This window comes from Podarcis bocagei (genome assembly GCF_964188305.1).
Source record: "Podarcis bocagei genome assembly, chromosome: 7".
Classification (NCBI taxonomy): domain Eukaryota; kingdom Metazoa; phylum Chordata; class Lepidosauria; order Squamata; family Lacertidae; genus Podarcis; species Podarcis bocagei.
This window is the reverse complement of record NC_138132.1, coordinates 20,538,389-20,560,221: the sequence shown is the minus strand read 5'-3', so window position 1 is coordinate 20,560,221 and position 21,833 is coordinate 20,538,389. Positions and strand designations below refer to the sequence as shown.

The following is a 21,833-nucleotide window of genomic DNA, read 5'->3' as shown; positions in this document are numbered from 1 at the left end:
CCCTGTGAGCCACTCTGAATTTTCCAAGGAGTGCTTTTGCCTCTCTAGAATGTGCCCTTGAACACTGATAATGCTAGAGAGACGGTATATGATTGGGTGCGCAAACTTTCACCCGCTTGCTGCATGAAGGAGAGCATCACATTCCGTTCGCTCACTTTCCCTTCTGGCCTTGCCCACTGCTTGGCACCTAGCTCCCAAAAGGTTGCCCTGCAGGGAATATGGCCCCTGAGTTTGAAAACGGTGCCCCTATGCTCCAGAGACCCCTCGTGTGGGAGCTTTTGCTGCTGCTAAGTCAGCCACACCTTGTCTCTGTGGCCTGTTCATGCAGGGATGTTGGCCCCTTGCTCAGGGCAGCCTCGTGTGACAACCTGTGTAAGTGAGCGAGACGTACCTTCTAAAAAGAGGCTATTTGCACATTTAGCTGCTCTTTATTTTTGAGTAATGAGAGAGATCAAATGGACGAAGAATGGCTGGTTTCATTGGACTGACCACTGCCTCTTAATAGCTGCTTGATCTGCAGGTGCTGGATCTCTCTTCTCTCCATGCTTTGAAAATCTGCCCAGCCCTACATTGATGTTACCATCTTGGTCCAGTAAACATGGCATTATTGGGCTGAGGATGAGTCTGGTGGAGCTCCCTCCCTCCCTCCCTCCCTCCCTCCCTCCCTCCCTCCCTCCCTCCCTTCCATCCTCTCCTCTCCTCTCCTCTCCTCTCCTCTGGTGCTTCATACTGCAAAACTTCCTGTCAGAGCCACTCTTCCCTGTGTTTGTTCCATACCCATTCTGTCCTGTTTCTGTGCTATTGGCACATTTTTTTTAAAAAAGGGAAAAAACTGCACAAAAGTTCATATTTAAACACCTACTTTTGAATGCCTTTTGTCATGTGCATTTCTGTAGCATCTCTGAAGTCATACTTTTATACTATTTCCTCCTAAGATGCACTTAGAGTGAAATGCAAAGCATAGCTACCCTTGTAAAAACATCAGGATCTGACCCATTGGCCTGTCGAGGCCAGCATCCCATTCTCACAGCAGCCAACCAGCCAGATGCCTATGAGAATCCTGCAAACAGGATCGTGAGCGCAGTAGTGATCTTTTGCCCATTCTGATTTGTCAGGATTTGTGCAGATCGAAGTTCTCAAGCATCCCTAGTTAAAAACTTTGGCTTTTCACTGATGTCTGAAAAACTGGGAACCCTCTTGCTTCCTTGATGGTGAACTGGGATGTGGGAAATGTAAAGAAAATGAAGGTACATTTTTCCACCTTTGGTGGACATGCCCAAGGATTAAGGCTTTCTGGGAAATGATTTATAATGAATTGAAAAAGGTATTTAAATATACCTTCTCGAAGAAACCAGAGGCCTTTCTCTTGGGCATGGTCGACCAGTTGGTGTTAAAAAAGGATAGAACTTTTTTTATGTACGGTACAACAGCAGCAAGAATACTTATTGCAAAGTATTGGAAGATGCAAGACTTGCCCACTTTGGAAGAATGGCAGATGAAGCTGATTGACTGTATGGGACTGGCAGAAATGACTGGCAGAATCCGTGACCAGGGAGAAGAGTCGGCAGAAGAAGATTGGAAAAAATTTAAGGACTATTTACAAAAATACTGTAAAATTAAGGAATGTTGAATGATGTTGGATTGAAATTAAGTGGTTTCTAGCTGTAATGGTACAAAGGAATATGATAAAATGGTTTTCTTTTTATAAGTAAGAATTTAAGGTTATAATAACCTAAGATGTCGGAGAGAAAATAAGGTGTTTTCTTGTTTTTCTTTTTTTTTAAAGCTGTAATGCTTTGAGATATGGATTTGCTGTATAAATAATTTGAACTGGATATGCAAGAAGGGGAGGTATGAGGAGGTCAGGGAAATATGTTATGAGAAAATAAGTTGTGAAATTTATGTGTTTTTAACTTTTTTATGTTTGCTTTTTTCTTTTTGTTTGCAAAAAATTGGAAATTTTAATAAATATCTTTTTTTTAAAAAAATGATGGTGAACTGGGATGTGAAGCCGGCACAGGAAGGATGAAGAAGCAGAAGTCCTCCATGCCCCAAATCAAGACGTAATTCTTTCAGGGAGGAAAAGTGCCCTCTGGCATTCAGTTACAACCACATCGCATCACCTCATCTCTGCCTTGTGACACTGACACACTCTGTGAACAAACACTCGCAGAGCAGGGACCCAGCTGCTCTCCACTCTTGTTATGATGCCCAGCAGTGTTAAGCAGAACGCATTATGGAGAGCTGCAGCGAGGGCCAGGAGACTGCTGCAACCAATGGCAACCAGCTAGCATGCTAGTGCAGCAAATGCAATTAAGGCAGCTGAGAGAAGGAAGAGCACCTCTCTCTCTCTCTCTCTCTCTCTCTCTCTCTCTCTCTCTCTCTCTCTCTCGCCTTGCATGTCTGGCAGGGTGAGGCTGGATGGTTTGCTAAATCACAGCTTGTTGCTCTCACCCGGCAAGGATGTCCCTGTGTTCAGCACAGGAGCCACAGATTGCCCTTCTGGGTTTTTCATCAGCATCAAGGAAAAATCCTTGCATCGTGTGTGTGTGTGTGTGTGTGTGTGTAGCACAGATCACCTGGTTGGGGGGCTGGTGGAGGTTGTAGAGTTCGAAGAGGCTGCAAAAGTCCAACCCCCTGCAATGCAGGAATCACAGCTGAAGGGTGGCTATCCAAAACCTTGAATGAAGGAAAGTTTACTACTGAATATGAAAAACCTTCCTTCCTCTTCTGAAAGAAGCTGTCCTTTTGGAGTGTTTCTACATGCAGGAAGCAGGGTTTAGCTAGGAAGGGCCAAAACCTATGAAATTTACTGGTCACGTGCATGATTTTGGGTTGCAACCTGGAGATCTACCCTGTACCTTTAAATTCCCTGAAATGGCAGTGGGCAGAGAAGCTGACCTTTCTCCTCTATCTCCTGTCATCCATCTCCACCCCATTCCAGAGATTCTTGCTTTTTACAGCAGGGGGTGGAGATGACACATTCAGGGATAGAAGGATTAGAAATTGCTGCCCCATTGGCACAACTGAGCTTTCTACCTTGTGAGCCGGCAACAGTGCTTTGGCCCTCTCTATTCAATTATCTATCCAGCAGCTGAAATAAATATAGCATCATTTGCCAACCTGGTGCCTTCCAGAGATTGGCCCAAACATGGTTCATCTTTGCTTGTAAAGCTGGTGAGACCAACTTGTGCGGTCAACATTGCATTGGCATTCCTTTCTAAATCTGCTTAAAAATTGACAATATCAGTGTCCTTTTGGACAAGTCATCCACACCTGAATAATCGCAGATTCACACATGCAAATTTAAGGTAAAGGTAAAGGTACCCCTGCCCGTAAGGGCCAGTCTTGACAGACTCTAGGGTTGTGCGCTCATCTCACTCTAGAGGCCGGGACGTGGCCAGCGTGACAAAGCTGCTCTGGCGAGCCAGCGCAGCACACACAGAAACGCCGTTTACCTTCCTGCTAGTAAGCGGTCCCTATTTATCTACTTGCACCCGGGGGTGCTTTCGAACTGCTAGGTTGGCAGGCGCTGGGACTGAGCAGCGGGAGCGCACCCCGCCGCGGGGATTCAAACCGCCGACCATGCGATCGGCAAGTCCTAGGCGCTGAGGTTTTACCCACAGCGCCACCCGCGTCCATATATATATATATATATATATATATATATATATATATGCATATATATATATGCAAATTTACCACTTTATATATGGAGTGCAAGGGAATAAATGGTGCCATGAAGTTATGTAATGGGCTACAAATGCCATTCTTAAAAACAAGAGGATGTAGTCAACCATGTTTTGCTCATGAGCTGCCCCACGAAAAGAACGGAACTAATTTAGCCCTGCTTATTAATTTCAGTGGGTCTACTTCGCGTATAACTTACTTGAATGCCACCCCATGTATTTGTCAGTTTGCATTTTTTAGTACAGAAAGTACTGATCTGATGTGTAGAGATCTTTCCTATTCTGTTTAATACAAAAAGGTTCAAGAAGGTTTCTGATGTTTGGGTTATTTCTTCCGGGAAGCTGAGTACAGCTGGTTTAAACAGGTTCTGTTATCTTCCTGTCAAGGTCGTGCTGACTATAATAGTAAGGGCAGGAGAAGCCTGGGTCTTACACACTTTTCTCTTTCTGTCTCTTTGTTCTAGTGTGGTGCTCTGTATGCTATAGTGTTAAGTTTAAGTCTTATTATAAGTATTGTAAGTTTTGCTGTAAGTGCTGCAACTGGATTTTTGATGGACTGTGCCAATCCTGAATGTATTGGATTTGTGACCATGATGCTCATTTGCCGTCAGTAGAAGTAAAACTCTGCTGGATGAAATACAATTGCCTCTGGTCTATTTTTGGGGGAACTCTGCATCGTGTTTAAGTTTTTTCCTCCTCCGGAGATGGCGCAACAGTATTCATGTGAGGTGGGCCAAAAATGCCTCTCACCTGGAGCATCATTTGACCCAGGGTGGGCCAAACATCTGCAGATCAAGTTGCGGTTTAAAGGAACAGGGAGGCGGAGAAGTCAATGGCTGGAGAAACACCATTCACAACACTATGGCAGGGGGAGGGAACCTCTGGCCAACAACCCAACAAGGCCCTTTCTACCCTCGGGACTCTCTCCAGGCCATGTTCCCTAGGCCACATCCAATCTGCCCTGTTTTGCACCCTCCTTGAGCCCTTCGGCCTGACTGGAGTGTATCTTCAAACTCCAGTAATGGCTCTTGCTTGTCATGCTTGAGATGGTTTTTCTTTTTTTGGGGGGGGCAGAGTTCAAGGAACCTCTGACTCTTGTGTAGTTAGAAAGTAGCTAAAGTACCACCCATGTTTTGCCACTGACCATATCTACCACTGGGATGCAGACCCTCCAGGTATGCCTATTTTCCAGGGACAGTCCCAGATTTTAATAATAATAATAATAATAATAATAATAATAATAATAATAATAATAAAATTACTTATACCCCGCCCATCTGGCTGGGACTCCCCAGCCACTCTGGGCGACTCCCAACAGAATATTAAAAACACGATAAAACATCATATATTAAAAACTTCCCTAAACAGGGCTGCCTTCAGATGTCTTCTAAAAGTCTGGTAGTTGTTTATTTCCTTGACATCTGATGGGAGGGTGTTCCACAGGGCAGTTGCCACCACCGAGAAGGCCCTCTGCCCGGTTCTCTGTAACCTCACTTCTCGCAGTGAGGGGACTGCCAGAAGGCCCTCGGCTCTGGACCTCAGTGTCTGGGCTGAATGATGGAGGTGGAGAAGCTCCTTTAGCCATCTCAGTTTCTGATTTGATCTCAGAATGTCTTGCATTAGGATGTCCCTATTTTCATTGGATAAATGTTGGAGGGTATGGGGTCATCTAACCCCTGTGGCAGCCCTGTATAGGGAAGCTTTTTCAATGTTTCATGTTTTCTTATATTTTTATATATGTTGGAAGCCGTCCAGAGTGGCTGGAACAACCCAGTCAAATGGGTGAGGTATAATAATAATAATAATAATAATAATAATAATAATAATAATAATAATGGAATAGGATGTCCCTATTTTCATTGGAGAAAATGTTGGAGGGTATGCGGCCCCTGGAAGCTTGCCCACGAGGAAATGTGGCCCTCAGGCTGAGGAAGGTTCACCCCAGTGCCTGAACTAAGAGCTTCATGGTTATGAAACACAGGCTTGGGTGAGTGTGAGGTCATCAAGTAAGAAGAGCACTTGAGGAACAATTGGGCTTTTCATTAGATCCTTCAAGAAGCAGGCTGGGCACAATCCATTGGTTTCCTGGAACATGCATGAGATAACCATCTATATGACACACTTCCATGGCGATTCATTGCTTACAGCAGAATTTGGCTGGGCCATCTGCATACCAGCCCTCGGAGGACACATGCTGGGACTGCTGAAGGTCACATTAACCTGCTGACCTCCTTTCCAGGCTGCCTGTTGGCCTTTCCTGCTACTCTAGAGCAGGGGTCAGCAACCTTTTCCAGCTGTGGGCCGGTCCACCATCCCTCAGACCAGGCACCCTTAAACTCGGCCCTCCAAATGTTTTGGGACTACAACTCCCATCATCCCTAGCTAACAGGATCAGTGGTCAGGGATAATGGGAATTGTAGTCCCAAAACATCTGGAGGGCTGAGTTTGGCCATGCCTTCCTCAGACCATGTGGTGGGCCGGACTATATTTTGAAAAATAATATGAACCCATTCCTATGTCCCACAAATAACCCAGAGATGCATTTTATATAAAAGCACACATTCTACTCATGTACAAACACGCTGATTCCCGGACCGTCCACAGGCCAGATTGAGAGGGCGATTGGGCCGCATCCGGCCCCTGGGCCTTAGGTTGCCTACCCCTGCTCTAGAGACACCACTGGCAGCCCTCTACTGATGATGGCTTGATATTGCATGATGTGCCCCCAGTAGGATGAGTGACGTCTGCCAGCTGTTGTGGAAGAAGCCCTCCAGGGGCAGAGCAGGATCTTTCCAGATGATAAATGCTGCACTTTTCTCTCTGTGCGACATTTGTGCCCGTGGGAGTAGAGCGAGCAATATCCTGTCCCCTGTTTATAATGGATGGGAGGGGAATCAAAGAAGATCGGAGTGCAAGTTTGCCAACTTCTTATCTGGCAGGAATCCAGTGCCTTAACAACAACAGCAACAACACCCCCCCACCTCCTTGCCAGATAAGAAATAAAAATAAGGTGAAGTTTTCCTTGTTGTGGGTTACAACTCTGCAGAGGCACCCTTGTGCGGAGAACGCTGGCAGCCTGGTGGTGCTGCGGAGAACATACCACTTTTTCTTTTAAAGCGTTATCATAGGAATGAAAATAGAGGGCCCTCAAAATGGGAGAATGGTTATGTGCATCTCAGGCAGGGAGGTAGTTTTGCTGGTGTTTGCTACTTTCTAAAAAGAGCTACACGAGAGCTCCTGTGTTTAAGTAACACACAGCAACGGCACTTGCCAAAAGCACACAGCAAGTGTTGGGAACTTATTTGCCACAGTTATGTGCTGCGTCTGCTGGTCATGTGAAAAAGTCCTGCCTGTGCATTTGCCCATGCGGTACCTAGTGGTCGAATAAATCAATAGCATTTGATTAATGCAATGCTATAATAATAAATGCATGTTATTTTTTGTAACTTGCATGGGTTGTGTAGAGCTAATTCTGCTTCCTATAAGCTTACAGAATGGGTCTGTCTTGGTTGTGGGGCTTGTGTTTTTTTTCCAGGCAGTCAAAGCCAGCTGGTGGAGGGAAGCTGACTTGCCTAAGATTTAGGACTATATCACGCCTCGTAGCATCTCAAACACATGGCTGCAGAGTGGGCAACTTGTGCAACTGGTCTGTGTAGCTGAGCTTTCAAGCTGCAGCTTTTGTGGTCTGCATTTTTTAAACAGTGGAGTAAGGTTCACAAATTTTGATTGGCTTTTGGTGCTGCTTCGCTTTTGTGCGTTTTTATTATTGTGTGCTTTTGGTTTTTATTCGTTTAATTTGTTTGCCCTCCTGAGAACTCTTGGGAGTTGAAAGCGTAGGATGTGAACTTCAACAACAAAATAGTCAACTTTTTGTATTTCTGACTCAGACCATTGGTCCATTTAGCTCAGTATTGTTGACACTGACCGGCAGCTGCTCTCCAGGATTTCAGATCAGGAGTCCTTCCTCCCCAGCCCTACACAAAGCTGCTTTGGCATGAGCCTTCTGCATGCAAAGCAGATGCTCTGCTACTGAGCTATGGGACTTCCTCGGATAACAAAAGGAAAAATAATATGAACAATAGACAAGCCTCCTAGTTTCCATACCTTACTGTAACTCAACTTGTCTAAGCTGATGTAATGGAAATAATCGCCTATTGCTTTTCTGTTTACTCTGCTTCTGGTACTTTCTTTTCCCTTGTTTGCCCTTTGTGCAATGTTAGATGGTAGGCTCCTTGGGGCAGGGAGCTGCCCTATTCTAACCTTGAAGGCACAATGCACCCAGCTGGCTCAAGGTTAAGAAGACTGGCAACAAAAATAAATAATGATTATGTACCACGAATTAGCAAGTGATATCGCTTGTTATCTCCGGGTTGTGGAATGTTCTTGCTTATTTCTGTACTTCAAGCTGCTGTTAAACGACAAAGCCCTTTCCGCCCCTGCAGCGGAGAGGGTGTTGCGGGCAGGATCCTCCTCCCACATCCGCGGGGGGCTTCCCTTGCCCCCGCGAGACTTGGGGGAATCCCCAGGCGTGTCTGCCACCCAGCCCGCCAATCGGCGGGCGGGGGAGGCGTGGCCCGGGCTATTTAGGGCCAGGCACGCCCGGGGACCGCCCTCTTTCCCCCCCTTGCCCAGCTGTTGAGCGGTTTTCCCACCCCACCCACCCTTAGATTAGCTAGACTTGGCCTTGCTATGGACTCCGGTTGGCGCAATTTCCTGCCTTTTGGTTTTTTCGCCTACCTCGTAGCAATCGTCACAACTTTCTCGGCATTGGCGGTTAGGCATTGGCATGGGGCAATGGTTAGACAAATGGAGGGGGGGAAGGAAGCGCCATCACCTTCCCCCAATGTGAAGGGGTAGTCCGGTAGAGGACTCCGGGGGGCGTGGCCTTGTCCGAAGCCTTGCGAGGTTGGGCCCCCGGCACGCCCCCGAGCGGTGACACCCGTGGGATCCTAGTTGGCGTACTTCAACAGGACTCCCGCGGTTTGTGTTCAACCCTTCCCGGTCACCATGCCGGGTAGTCGATAGGAGCCAATGCCTAAGGCCAATACCTTCAATTTTCGTAATCAATAAAGTTGTGGCCATTTACGTCCATTAACCTTATATCATTGTGTCCGTGTCTTCATTTCATTGGGGGAGGCGACTTGCCACGCAAAGGAAAAGGCCAGGCTGCTGTTTTCCTGGACAGTTGGGAACCTCATGTGCTCACCAGTGTGTACATACATCATAGAATCATAGAATTGTAGAGTTGGAAGGGACTCAAGGTTCATTTAACCTGAAGTGCAAGTAAATCATCATCATTATCAAGCACAATAATAACAGGAGCCTGCAAGCAGGACCTTAGCAGAACAACACTCTCCCCACCAACTGTATTCATAAGGGTACTGCCTCTGGCAGTGAGGAACACTATCTGGCAGTGAGGAACACTATCAATGCTAGTACCTCTTGCTAACAATATCTTCCATGACACCCATTTGAGATGCTGTTTTACCAAAACTATCTCACACTCCCTGCCACAGCACCACACATTTCTGTGTGTGCGGGGAGGTGGTGGTGGGAAAGGCTGCTATTCCCTGCAAGTTATAGACCAGCAGCAAAGAGGAGCACTACTTTTAGCAGACAATTTAAAAGAGAGTAAGGATAAAAATGACAATGCTCTTTAAACAACACAAGCATGTGGCTAATGTAACACTCATGAGAAGTAGAGATCTTCCCTGATTTCACACACACAGTCATTTCCCGCCCCCCAGCCGGTGAGATACCCGCCCACCCATCTGGTTTCAAAAGCAGCAATGCCGCAGTGGAAAACCTGTGAAATATCGCTGAAGTGGAAAAAGAAATGTTGAAACAGGAAGGGTTTGGTATAGCAAGCAAATCTCTTTCACTCACTGTGTTGTGTGTGTGTAACATAGGAACCTGTCTTATACATCAAGTAAAACTGTCTGTTTGTCTGGTATTATCCACTCTGACTGGAGTCTCCAGCATGCGTCGTTCACCTGCAACCAGCTATTGCACCCGAGGTCTTCTGCATGCAGTGTTTGTGTGCTGCCACTGCCCTTCCCCCAAAATAAAGCACTTCTCATCCGGTGTAACTTGGGGATAGACGAGGCTCAATTTCTCTTTTTTCCAGTCTTAAATTCAGTTTGTCACAATTCTGTAGTGACTTGTGAAAACGCTCTCCCCTCCCAAATCCTCAGGAAAATTTCTTAGCGGATTTCTCCTAATAAACACATTTGTATGCAGTTTTGATTAATATACAGAAGCAACTTCTCCTAACGTAATGCATTTTTCATATGTAGTTTCCCCTAATCTGTGCATTCTGCCTGCAAACTTCCCCCTGCTATATGATTTCTGTTCACATGATTTGGTGGGGAAACTGCATTGCAAAATTTGGAGAAGCGTAGATTTTGAAGGATGTATTTTGGGTTGTGTAATGGTTTGAGAAGTGCAAATTACTTCTCACTAAAACCTCTTTTACCTGGTCTTTGCATATCCGCCTGCTACTTGGTTTTTGTAGCAGGAGATGCCAGGGCTGGAACCTGAGATGCTGTCTCTCCCCAAAGGGTGTTGTGCTGTGTCAGAGATCCTAGGGGGAAGCCCCCACTGTGGAGGAGAAAAGGGGTTCAGCACCTTCAGTGTTTATTGCACAACAGGGGATTTTACCAATGCTGTTGAAATCTGTTCTTCTGTAAAAGGGTCAAATGTGGGTACCGCTTTTGGAGAATCTAAAGCAGAGGTGGGCAACCTGTGACCTTTAATTATAGTCCATCTGTTATGTTCTGAAGTTCTCACCCTGGGCCAGCAGGGGGATACTGTAGACAGTTATGCAAATAAGGGATTGAAAGTGACGTTCAGTGATTGGATAGTTTTAGAAAATTGTTACAGTTACGTTGTATTGGAGCTCTATATAAGCAGGCGGACTGAACCCTTCAGTCCAGTTCTGTTCTGGCCTGTGAATAAACAAGAGCTGTTTGAAGAATCGCTGTGTTGTCTGATATGTTCACCCACAACTTAACACCATCAACATCTGGAGGGCCAACGGTTCCCCACCTTTTCCTTCAGATTTTGAGTTTTAAAAGGAAAGGCTCCAGATCTCATAGGTTGCAAATATATGCTGGAATGTGTATGGGTAAGATACATTTTCCCCTACCAGCCAGTCTGATCTGGTACAAGGCAGCTTCCTCTGTTCCCAGAATTCCCCTGGTGTGTATCTGTGCTCTGTCCCGCTGCCTAGCATTCTAAGGCTAAAATAACAAAAGCATAACTCCATCCTGCTTTTTAAATTAAATATAAATATTTGAATTCTGCAGTAGGCAATACATTTACAACTCCCCCTCGTCTTACGCAATGCACTCAAACAGGCGTGACTGTTGTGTGCTAGTGTGAAATCCCAGTCTAATAATAAAAAAATGCAAAAACAAGCAAAACAGGGGGAAATACCCCTCAAAAAAAACCCCCTAGAACACTCCCAAGCGATTCTGGAAAGATCGAAACAAAAATGTCAGAACCATCAAGAGCAGAGAAATACACTTAAGGCAAAAAGGAATAACAAGGAATAACTTATTGAAAAGGAAAGAAAAGAAAAAAGAATCCCACAAATGAAATCAACAGATCCCATTGGCTTTTGGCTTCCTATATCCTCCCACATCCCATCCTTGGCTTTTTTAATAATTGGAATTTAATCCTCAGCATCATCCTGTCATTTAAAATGTGCCTAAAGAGAGTCCTGGTAAGTCTTAAAATGGCATAAACGTTGAGCACTATCGCCACCTCCCTGTCAGTCCGGTGCAGTGCAGGTGCCGTCCTGTTCGAAGAGCAGTGCCTGGTTTATTTGCTTGCCTTTAATTAAAGGGGATGGGCGGGAGTCTAGGAGACACCCCAGCTAAAGAGGGGGGCAGAGGGAATGATTTAAACCACAGCATCAAGCCAGGAAAAAATTAAAAGGCAAGCACTGGGGAGGGGCCCATGCTTGGAGATTTCCCAGAATCATGCGGCTGGTGGAGAATCTTGCCTTGACGGCAGGGGATTTGCCCTCGAGGCAGCTCTGTTTCAGGGTGAGGAGAGAGAACAAGCATCACGTAGTCCCGTCACTGTCCCGGCACCTTACTGTGTACCGTTTTCAGCACCCACTAGCTTCTTACGCCATTGCTTTTGTCTGACAGACAGCCATGCCCGCCATTTTGAATCCGGATTCTTACAAGCCAAGACAGATTCCCCAGAAAGTCTGTCCTCTGTTTCAGCCAAGGCAGTGTGCTTTCCGCCGTTTTCAAACCCACTCTTCACTCTGCGAAGGCAGGCAGGATGTTGGTTTCCTTGCTGCCCAAGGGAGATGGGCTTGGTCCTAGTCAGAAGATGGCGAGAGGGCTGTCGGCCATCTTGGCTGCCGAGCCAGCTACCTGCCGCCGTCCCACCCCACCCCACCGATATACACACAAAGAGAACTGGGCACCCTCAGGAGGAAAGCGAGGGTCGCAAGTCTATCACCCTGGCAGTTCCGAGTCCGTTAGCCACAAGTGAGCGGAGTCCGTTCCCTTTTCTCTTTCTCCGGAGGTGACCGGCATTTGGCAGGGGACGGGCACGAGTCATACGTGGGTCTGCATGCGCTGGTGAGCGGGGCGCCCATAGTCAGACTGTTGGGACAAGGACGTGTAGGAGAAGCGAGAGCAACCCGAGACTTTGCTGGCCTGGTCCGACTGCCCGTAGCCGCTCTCCGCTTTCTCGTAGCTGCTCGGTTTGACGTAGCTGGTGAAGGCCCGGCTATAGGGTGCAGTGAGGTAGGCCGTCCCACTGTAGATGTTCTCCTGGGGGAAAAGACGCTCATGGGGGTCGTAGGCTGAGCGGGAGCCAGGCGTGCCCAGGGTATAGCGGTGAGCATATTCGTACAGCTTGGGCTGGACTGGCCCCGTGGAAGGGTACAGAGAGGTCGCCCCGAACAATGGGCGGGGGGCCGGCGTGTACTCCGAGAAGCTGCTAACTAAACTTGGTTCCTCGTGGGCACGCACCTTGTAGTAGCCATTGGTGGGATCCTATGGAAGAAAAAATACATATCTGTATTGGAATGCCAGGGAAGCAAATGTCAGGATGTGCCCCAAAGAATCTGAATACAGTGGTACCTCAGGTTAAGTACTTAATTTGTTCCGGAGGTCCGTACTTAACCTGAATCTGTTCTTAACCTGAAGCACCACTTTAGCTAATGGGACCTCCTGCTGCTGCCGCACTGCCGGAGCACGATTTCTGTTCTCAACCTGAAGCAAAGTTCTTAACCTGAAGCACTATTTCTGGGTTAGTGGAGTATGTAACCTGAAGCGTATGTAACCTGAAGCGTATGTAACCTGAAGCGTATGTAACCTGAGCTCCCACTGTATATGGGAAAGAATTGTGTACAGCTGAAAACGCTGGCAGCATTAAGATAAATTCAACAGCGTAAAGAAGTTTTGATGGATGCAATAATGGAATACTGAATGGTATTGCTTTCGTAAAATGTACAGGGATTTATGATATGCAAAATGAACTATGGAAAGTGAAGAAGGGAAGTCATTGATATCTTAAGGATGTAAAATGAGTATTTTCAATGGTAAAACAGAAAATGTAATAATAATTATATGCAAAGAATCTGAGAGAGAATTGACAGTGAGGCGTAGTGGTTGGAACTTAGGAGACCCAGGCTGAAACCACCTCTGGCCACTTCCAAGCACAGTTAGACCCCTTTTAGCAGTCATGGTTCCCCCCAAAGAATCCTGGGAACTGCAGTTTGTTAAGGGTGTCAAGAGCTGTTTGGAGATTCTTCAGAGAGCTAAAAATTCCCCGAGTGGCTTAAAAATTCCCAGAGCTGCGGAAGCCATGCTGGATGTTCATCTTCTGAAAATTGTTTGAAAACTGGAAAACTCACTTCTGGATTTTGATCGTTCAGGAGCCGATTTGTTTGAGATCCAAGGTACGACTGTATACTACCAATTTAGGATTACTGCCAATTGTCAAGTGACTGTTTTTTTAACTGGGTTTTGCCACCAAATTTTAACTATGTTTTTAAAATCATTGGTGCAGTTCTTTCATTTATTCATTTTTGTACATTGCCCAGGGGTTCTTTTGGGGGAAGGGCCATTTACAATTATGACAAATAATCATAATAATCATTGATGTGATTTTGTTGCTTAACCATAGCACTCAAGACAGCTACTTCTCTGTCCCTTTCTACAGCTGGGGAGCTAAATTTCAACTACTGGGACCTGGCTTTAACTGAGCTGCCTTATGTATTTACAAAAAAGAAGAGGGCCTTTTCTGCAGTGGCACCCACACTCTGGAATGCCCTCTCCAAATAGGCACATTTGGTGCCCATATTACAATCTTGTCAAGTCCTATGCATTTTAGGTGACATTTCAGGTGGAATTTTGCCTTACTTCGTTTCTCACTTCTTTTAAAAACGGTTTTCACCTGCCTCTGCTTGGCTGAATATAACAATATTTTATTTGTTTATTTAAGAATCTATTGTTTATTTGTTGGTTTTTATGCTGTATTTATGTTTTGAAATCTTTGGTGGTGGTGAAGAAGTATTTTAAATGATTAAACATTTTTTGTAAAGGAGGAGGAGATGGCTATTACTCCCATGCCCTTATTGGAGGAGACAGATAGCTAGAAAATGGGACAAGCTTTTGGTATGGATTAGGAAGGCATTTTTAAATGTTCGTGTGACTCTTTGGTCTCCAAGAGGTTCAGAAAGGTATACTTAGGGCAGTGGTGGTGAACCTGTGGCCCTCCAGATGTTTGGACTCCAGATGTTATCAGCCCCTTCCAGCCTGGCCAACAGTCAGGGATGATGATGGGAGATGGAGCCAAGAACATCTGGAAGCCACTGTCTGGCCAACCCTGACGTAGGGCTCTTGTACGGTAGGCAGAGCGGTCAGCCTCCCAAAGTCCCAGCTGAGCTCACCTTCAGCTCTTGGCTCCCTTCGTCATCCTCCAGGATCTCACTGTGCTCAGTGTGGGATGTAGCTGGAGACTCACTGCTTGTGGCCTGGAGGGAGATGAAGGGGGAAAGATGAGCAGCCTATATAAAATGCCCTCCTTGTCCTGGCTTGAGTTCTTTAGGTCCCTTAGGACCAGGCGAGGCAAGACAGTGGAGATCCATGACAGCACCTCCTCTTGTCTTCTCTTTATCGTTCAGGCTGTGAGGGCCATTCCCTCACAGGCCTAATTTCAGGGGCATAATCTGCAGGCTCAGAGAAACAATGAGGCTGGCAGAAGTACATTGTTTTAAGCTCAAGGGAAGACCCCCACCTCTGGCTAACAGCCCAAACCCTCCTGTCCTATCAGTGACCAGTCTAAGGGAGGTGGGGCTGGGGGAAGACAAATTATTACTGAGTTTTGAATGGTATGGAAAGGGTGGAGAGAGGTCTTCTCTCTCATCCTACTAGAACCTGGGCATGGGTGCCTGATGAAATTGATCAAGGACACAATGGATGGTTTAAACCAATGTTTCTCAGTTGTTTTTGGACTACAGTTCCCCTCATCCCTGACCATCCTGCTAGCTAGGGATCATGGGAGCTGTAGTCCAGCAACAGCTGGAGACCCAAGGTTGGGAATCACTGGTTTAGACTGCTGAAATTAATAGACATGGCACATTTATTTAAGTCATTGTTTGCATTTCTAAGTGCCGTGTGCTTAAAAACAATCCTAAGAAAATGGGACAACAAAACATTAAAGTTTGCCATAAAGGCAATCCCTACTCCAACATGCCTGCTGAAACAAGGAAGTCTTTTGTCATGTGTGTGAAGTGCAAGAAAGGTGCCCGTGGGAGTTATAAGTATTATGAGCATTATTATATAATGGACTTGGGCCCTCAACACTGAATTCAGGGCTTCTAGTAGTTAAGTCATGGGGGACCCCAACAGAGACTCCCCGAAGGATCTCAGTGGTCAGGCCAGGATATAAAGGATCAGTCCTTAAGATAGCCTTGACCCAAGTTGTTAAGGGCCTTGCAAATTAATACAGGAACCCTGAACTTGTCCCAGTAACACATGGGCAGCCAGTATAAGCTTGAAGCATGTGCTGGTGGTAGGTAGCCTGTCCCAATCAATGGTCTAGTTGCCACATTTTGCACCAGCTGGAGGTTCCAGACCAGACACAAGGGTAGCCCCACAAAGAGCGCATTGCAGTGCTCAAGTCTTGGTTAATTATCAGTATGCAAGGATGGCTGCTAGCTTAGATGGCCTTTTAGAAGAGTTAGGCAATAATTCATGGCGGGTAGAACAAATTGGTACCATGACAGGAGCAATGTAGCCTCCATGTTCAGAGGCCATGTCGCAGCCTAGGTATACCTGAGTGCCAGTTCTTGGTCATTGGCAAAACCCTCTAACAACCCAGTGAGGACTGAGCATTAAAAAAGAGAGCCCAGACTTCGCTAACTAATGGAGTGGGGAGAAAAATGGAAAACCAGGTAGGAGGGGGAATGGGATATATTGGGAAAGTGTATGGCTGGCTGGCTGGCAGGCCAGACACCCTGAAGAGCACATAATCGTAGACTTGTAGAGCTGGAGGGGACCACAAGGGTCATCTAGTCCAACCCCCTGCGATGTAGGAATCTTTTGCCCACCTTGGTGCTCAAACCCATGGCCCTGAGGTCAAGAGTCTCATGCTCTACTGGCTAAGCTATCCCAGCACTCCACCATGCAACATTTTATTGTATGCCCCACTTGCACTTTTGAATACTGGAGGCTTGTGGGTTTTCCGGAAACATCTGCTTGCCCACTAGTGGGAAAGGGATGCTAGACTCTAGAAGGGCTCTACTTGTATTCTTAGCAGGCTGTGTGCTTTGTGCATTGAAGTAGTAGTAGTAATAATAATAATAATAATAATAATAATAATAATAATAATAATAATAATAATTTATTATTTATACCCTGCCCAACTGGCTGGTTTTCCCCAGCCAATCTGGGCGGCTCCCAACCGAATGTTAAAAACACAATACAGCATTATAAACATTAAAAACTTCCCTAAACAGGGCTGCCTTCAGATGTCTTTTAAAAGTCAGATAGTTGTTTATTTCCTTGACATCTGATGGGAGGGCATTCCACAGGGTGGGCACCACTACTGAGAAGGCCCTCTGCCTGGTTCCCTGTAACCTCACTTCTTGCAGTGAGGGAACCACCAGAAGGCCCTCGGAGCTGGACCTCTGTGTCCAGGCTGAATGATGGGGGTGGAGATGCTCCTTCAGGTATACTGGGCTGAACCCATTTAGGGATTTAAAGGTCAGCACCAACACTTTGAATTGTGCTCAGAAACATACTGGGAGCCAATGTAGGTCTTTCAGGACTGGTGTTATATGGTCTCGGCACTCGACACTCCCTGTCACCAGTCTAGCTGCAGCATTCTGGATTAATTGTAGTTTCCAGGTCACCTTCAAAGGTAGCCCCATGTAGAGCGCATTGCCATAGTCCAAGCGGGAGATAACCAGAGCATGCACCACTCTGGCGATACAGTCTGCAGGCAGGTAGGATCTCAGCCTGCGTATGGAGGCTGAGATGGAGCTGGTAGACAGCTGCCCTGGACACAGAACTGACCTGCGCCTCCATGGACAGCTGTGGGTCAGGGGCACAGTTACCTCATTCAGGACTAGGGAGTCCCCCACACCTGCCCCCCCAACAGTACTTCTGTCTTGTCAGGATTCAACCTCAATGATAACTTCCATCATCTCTGGCCCTAACTGGCTGTGTTGGGTGGGGCTGTGGAGTTGCACAGTCCCATTCGGAGAGACCCATTGCAATAAATGAACATGACTAGCTTTGGCGCATGAATTTAAATGGGTCTATTCGGATTAGAACTTAGCTGGCAACAACCCTTGGAGTCCCAGAACATCTGGAGGGTGATGGGCTCCATACCTCTGTTCCATAGGCTAAGCAAGAGAGGACCTCCAGAGAGTGCTTTCATGTATATTAAGTACCTTTTGAGTCATTGGGCAGTGCATCATGACACTGACTCTACTCACCATGGGCTCCTTGGCATCGTCTTCGGTTTCACTCGGCCGGCTGGGGCTGCTCTCACTGGTCGTGATCTGCACCAGGATGTCTGCCTTGGAGAGCTGCGTTCCCCGCTTGGCTGCAGAAAAGGCAGAGTGACAGATACAGGCATGAATTCGGTCTTCCTTGCCTGCAGCTCCACACAAAGATGACCCTCCTTGCCTCACAGAACTTGAGCTTTTGGATGGACGCACACATGAAGGTATCACAGGAGGAGATACCTTAGGCCCCATTGTGCTTCCTTGAATGTCTGCTCCTTTATACAGGGCAGCATGGCTGAGTGGTGCAACATTGCAGGAGGTTCCAGGTTCAATCCCAGGCACCTCAAGGTAGGGCTGGGACAGAATCCTGCCCTCAAACTAGTCCATTTATGAACTGCAGTAAGTCTGTTTCTTTTTTTAAAAAAAACCAACTGCATTTGCCACGCTGGGGCATCAGAGCCCTTTAATCTACTGTTTAGTGGCACAGATTTAACATTTTCCAGTATGTGCTCCTAGATGCCCATGCAGATAGGATTTGAGTAAGAACAGCAGTGTGTGTGTGTGTGTGTGGGGGGGTGACCTTTCTGTTTTAAAAGTAACTATAATGTGCAACATAAATTGAAATTTTGGGAGAACCATGGAGGGAGAGAGGGGAAGTCGTAGGTGGCGTGATTGGTTGTTAAACTTGAAATGTTACTGAGTTGCTTGATACATATCTATCTATCTATCTATCTATCTATCTATCTATCTATCTATCTATCTATCTATCATCTATATCTATCTATCATCTATCTATCTATCTATCTATCTATCTATCTATCTATCTATCTATCTATCTATCTATCTATCATCTATCTATCTATCTATCATCTATCTATCTATCTATCTATCTATCTATCTATCTATCTATCTATCATCTATCTATCTATCTATCTATCTATCTATCTATCTATCTATCTATTATCTATCTATCTATCTATCTATCTATCTATCTATTATCTATCTATCTATCTATCTATCTATCTATCTATCTATCTATCATCTATCTATCTATCTATCTATCTATCTATCTATCTATCATCTATCTATCTATCTATCATCTATCTATCTATCTATCTATCTATCTATCATCTATCTATCTATCTATCTATCTATCTATCTATCTATCTATCTTTCTATCTATCTATCTATCTATCTATCTATCTATCTATCTATCTATCTATCATCTATCTATCTAGAGCCTGGATAGCTCAGTGGGTTAAACCATGGTGCTGATAACACCAAGGTTGCAGGTTTGATCCCTATTATCTATCTCATCTGGTACAGTCTTGCTCACTCTGCTTGGCAGTGCCAGCTCGCCAAACACAGGTCTTGGAGCCCCTTTTGAACTGGGAGACATTGGAGACAGAAGTTTCTCCAGGTGAGGCATGTGCTCTGAGCAGGTGTGCTGAGCAATGGTCCCTCCTCTCCAGTAATAACAGAAAGCCTCCTGCTGGGACTTGACCTCCCAGCCTCCCTTCTCTTCCCTGCTGTGCTATTCCGGCTCGTGTCACCTCCTTCAAACACAATTCAGGCTCCCTAGGCTCTTTTTAGTCCTCCAGGTGCACTTCAAGTCTGGAACAATCTACAAAGCAAGGGGAGGGGGGGAGAGGGGGCTGCGGGGATCCTCACCTTTCCCACAGCGCTTGCGCCGGTAGCAGAGAGAGAAGAAAACCACCAGGAGAAGGAGAGCAGCAACGCCGGAGGCAGCCAAGGTACCCAAAATTAGGACGGATAGGACTTCTGATGAGAATAAGATGGGTTATTTACACACACACACACACTTTTTATTTGTCGTATTAGGTAGCCCTGCCCTCTCTTGAAGGAACTGGAGAAATTTACAAGGGTTCATTATCCCATGTTGTCACTGCAACTACTCTGTGGCTGCTGAGAGACAGCGATTTGCCCACAGGAGGTTTGTGGCTACAATTTGAACTCAGATCTCCCTGCTCTGAATTTGACACTACGTGGCCTAGTAGTGGCAGGGCCTGGGTCAGCACTTGGCATCCTCAGGCAGCTTCTAAGGGCTCACCCATACTGCCTGCTCTGGGATTCCCCACAATATTATTTTTCTAGCCTGATATACTCTGGGCATCCCCATTAAAAGATAAGCAGAAATTTTCTCTCTTTCTTTTTTACTTTTTTTCTTTAATTCTTAAACTTTTAATAAATATTATTAAAAAAAAAAGATAAGCAGAAATTAAGGTCCAAAGAACCTAGAGGAATACAAATGTGGCCCTCCAGATGCCATTGGACTACAACTCCCATCGTCCCTGCCATGCTGGCTGTGGCTGATGGGGTTTGGAGTCTGCCAGCATCTGGAGGGCTGCAGGTCTTCCCTCCCTGCCCCAGGCTTCCTGGCCAAAGATAGGAGCCTCACCTTGGCGGCGCAAGCTGACTGCCGCAGAGCGGGCACCAAAGCGGTTCCAGGCCGTGCAGTTGTAGGGCAGGGCAAAGTCGGCATCGTGGGTCGGGTCGATCAGCAAGGCCGAGAGCACCCCTTGGTCCGTCACCACTGTGTCCACGGTGAAGCGATCCAGCGAGCCAGCATCCAGCACCCGTTCGCCCCACGCCCAGGCCTGCAACAAGAGGAAAGGGAGAGGATCAAGGCTATGAACAGCAGTGGTGAATTGGGACGGAGGTGGGCAGGGGCGCAACATCTGGACCTAAGGGAGAGCTACCTGCAAACACTGCATGACAAATAAGCAAGAGAGATATCCACCAAATAAGCCAAGCAGAGGGAGAGGGAGGTTACATCAACTTGCAAGGTGACGGGTTAAACGGCTACCCTTTAATTTTGCAAAATTCCCCATTATGCTCAGCCAAAATGTCACAAACTATTGAGCAAGCTTTTGAGTCTGCCAGAAGACTTTATCAGGCTGGATGCTAAGCAAAACAGGAGGGTGGGTGTGCTAAAAGAGCTGGCTTGTGGCTATACTGTTTGCATTTGTCATATATTCATTATTTGCTGTACACCTTAGAAAGGTCACGGCAATGGTGGTTGTCATGGAGAGATTCAGCACTTTGGAATGTATCCTTATGCCATTGGTAGGCAGATGGGAGACTCAGAGGGTTTTGACCCAGAGCCAGTGCATGTGTGACAGTTGTCACATGCACACTCTTTAGAAACACAACTCCATGTGGCATTTCCTCCACCTTGTGGCTGGCTGATCACGTGCATTGTACAAAAAAATACTATGGAAAAAATAGGATTGTTTGCACCATGCAAAAACAAAACAAAACATAAACTAACAACCCATGGTGCACCAAAATCACCATGCAAGAATCTTTCAGATTCTTGTGCACAACGTAGAAAAATTCTTGTGTGCAATGTAGAAAAATAGACCACACACAAATATCTGCTTATTTTGTCCAGGCTGCTGCAGATCTGTTTGATCTCTGCCTCTCACGTAGAAGGGGGCTGGGAAATCACCAGAACTGCACAATCAGTCACGACCCACAAATAGCTCTCCAGATGTTAATAGGCACCTTGCGTAGTGATTTAAAGCTGCAAGGGGAGCGCTAGGCCCTCTGAGGATTTCTCGGCATGGTGGGAACAAAGTCAATAAACCTTTGCTCTGCTTGGTGTATCCAAGTTGTATCATTCACTGACTTTCAAGAATGCAGGGTTCCCCCACTCCCCCTTTTCTAAAAACCCACCAGCTTCTCAAAAACCTTTGATCTGGGAAGGGGTGGGGGTGGCAATCTGCCATCTGGAGGCAGGTGGAAACACATATGGGATCCTGATTCAGGCTGGAACTGGAGGAGGGGGTTTAACCCTTCCCCCTCCATGCTGTTCCCTCAGGTTAACACCGCACCCCTCCCCTTAAGCTATTTGCCCAAGAGGAATCACGGCATCTATGTTTTGACTCATTAGCTGGTAGGTTGTTTTTTTTTAGAAGGTGGAGGGAGATTTCAGCCAGAAAAAATAACAGCACAGAGAGGCAAAGGTGAACTCCAGTGTGGGGAACCTTTGGTCCTCCAGATGTTCCTGAACTATAACTCCCATCAGCCCCAGTAGGCATGGTCAATAGCCAGGGATGATGGGAGTTGCAGTTCAGCAACAACTGGAAGCCCCAAAGTTCCCCACAAAGCCCTGCAACTCTAATCTGAAC

At 46.3% G+C, this 21,833-nt stretch overlaps 1 protein-coding gene across 3 annotated transcripts in view; it reads right to left on the bottom strand.

Moving 5' to 3' along the window:
- Positions 1 to 10,960: 10,960 nt before the first annotated feature.
- The window catches only part of KIRREL2 (kirre like nephrin family adhesion molecule 2), a 63,588-nt gene continuing 52,715 nt past the window's right edge, over positions 10,961 to 21,833 (bottom strand). Inside the window, exons 11-15 of one of the 3 annotated variants that reach the window (XM_081203521.1) lie at positions 20,099 to 20,297; positions 19,351 to 19,458; positions 17,668 to 17,777; positions 14,614 to 14,697; positions 10,961 to 12,712 (exon numbers count right to left, since the gene is read on the bottom strand). In XM_081203521.1, coding sequence (XP_081059647.1) covers positions 12,269 to 12,712; positions 14,614 to 14,697; positions 17,668 to 17,777; positions 19,351 to 19,458; positions 20,099 to 20,297 — 945 coding nt within the window. In that variant the 3' untranslated portion in view covers positions 10,961 to 12,268. Of the gene's footprint in view, positions 12,713 to 14,613; positions 14,698 to 17,667; positions 17,778 to 19,350; positions 19,462 to 20,098; positions 20,298 to 21,833 lie in introns of all 3 variants that reach the window. The other 2 variants (XM_081203520.1, XM_081203522.1) reach the window with 2 other exon arrangements.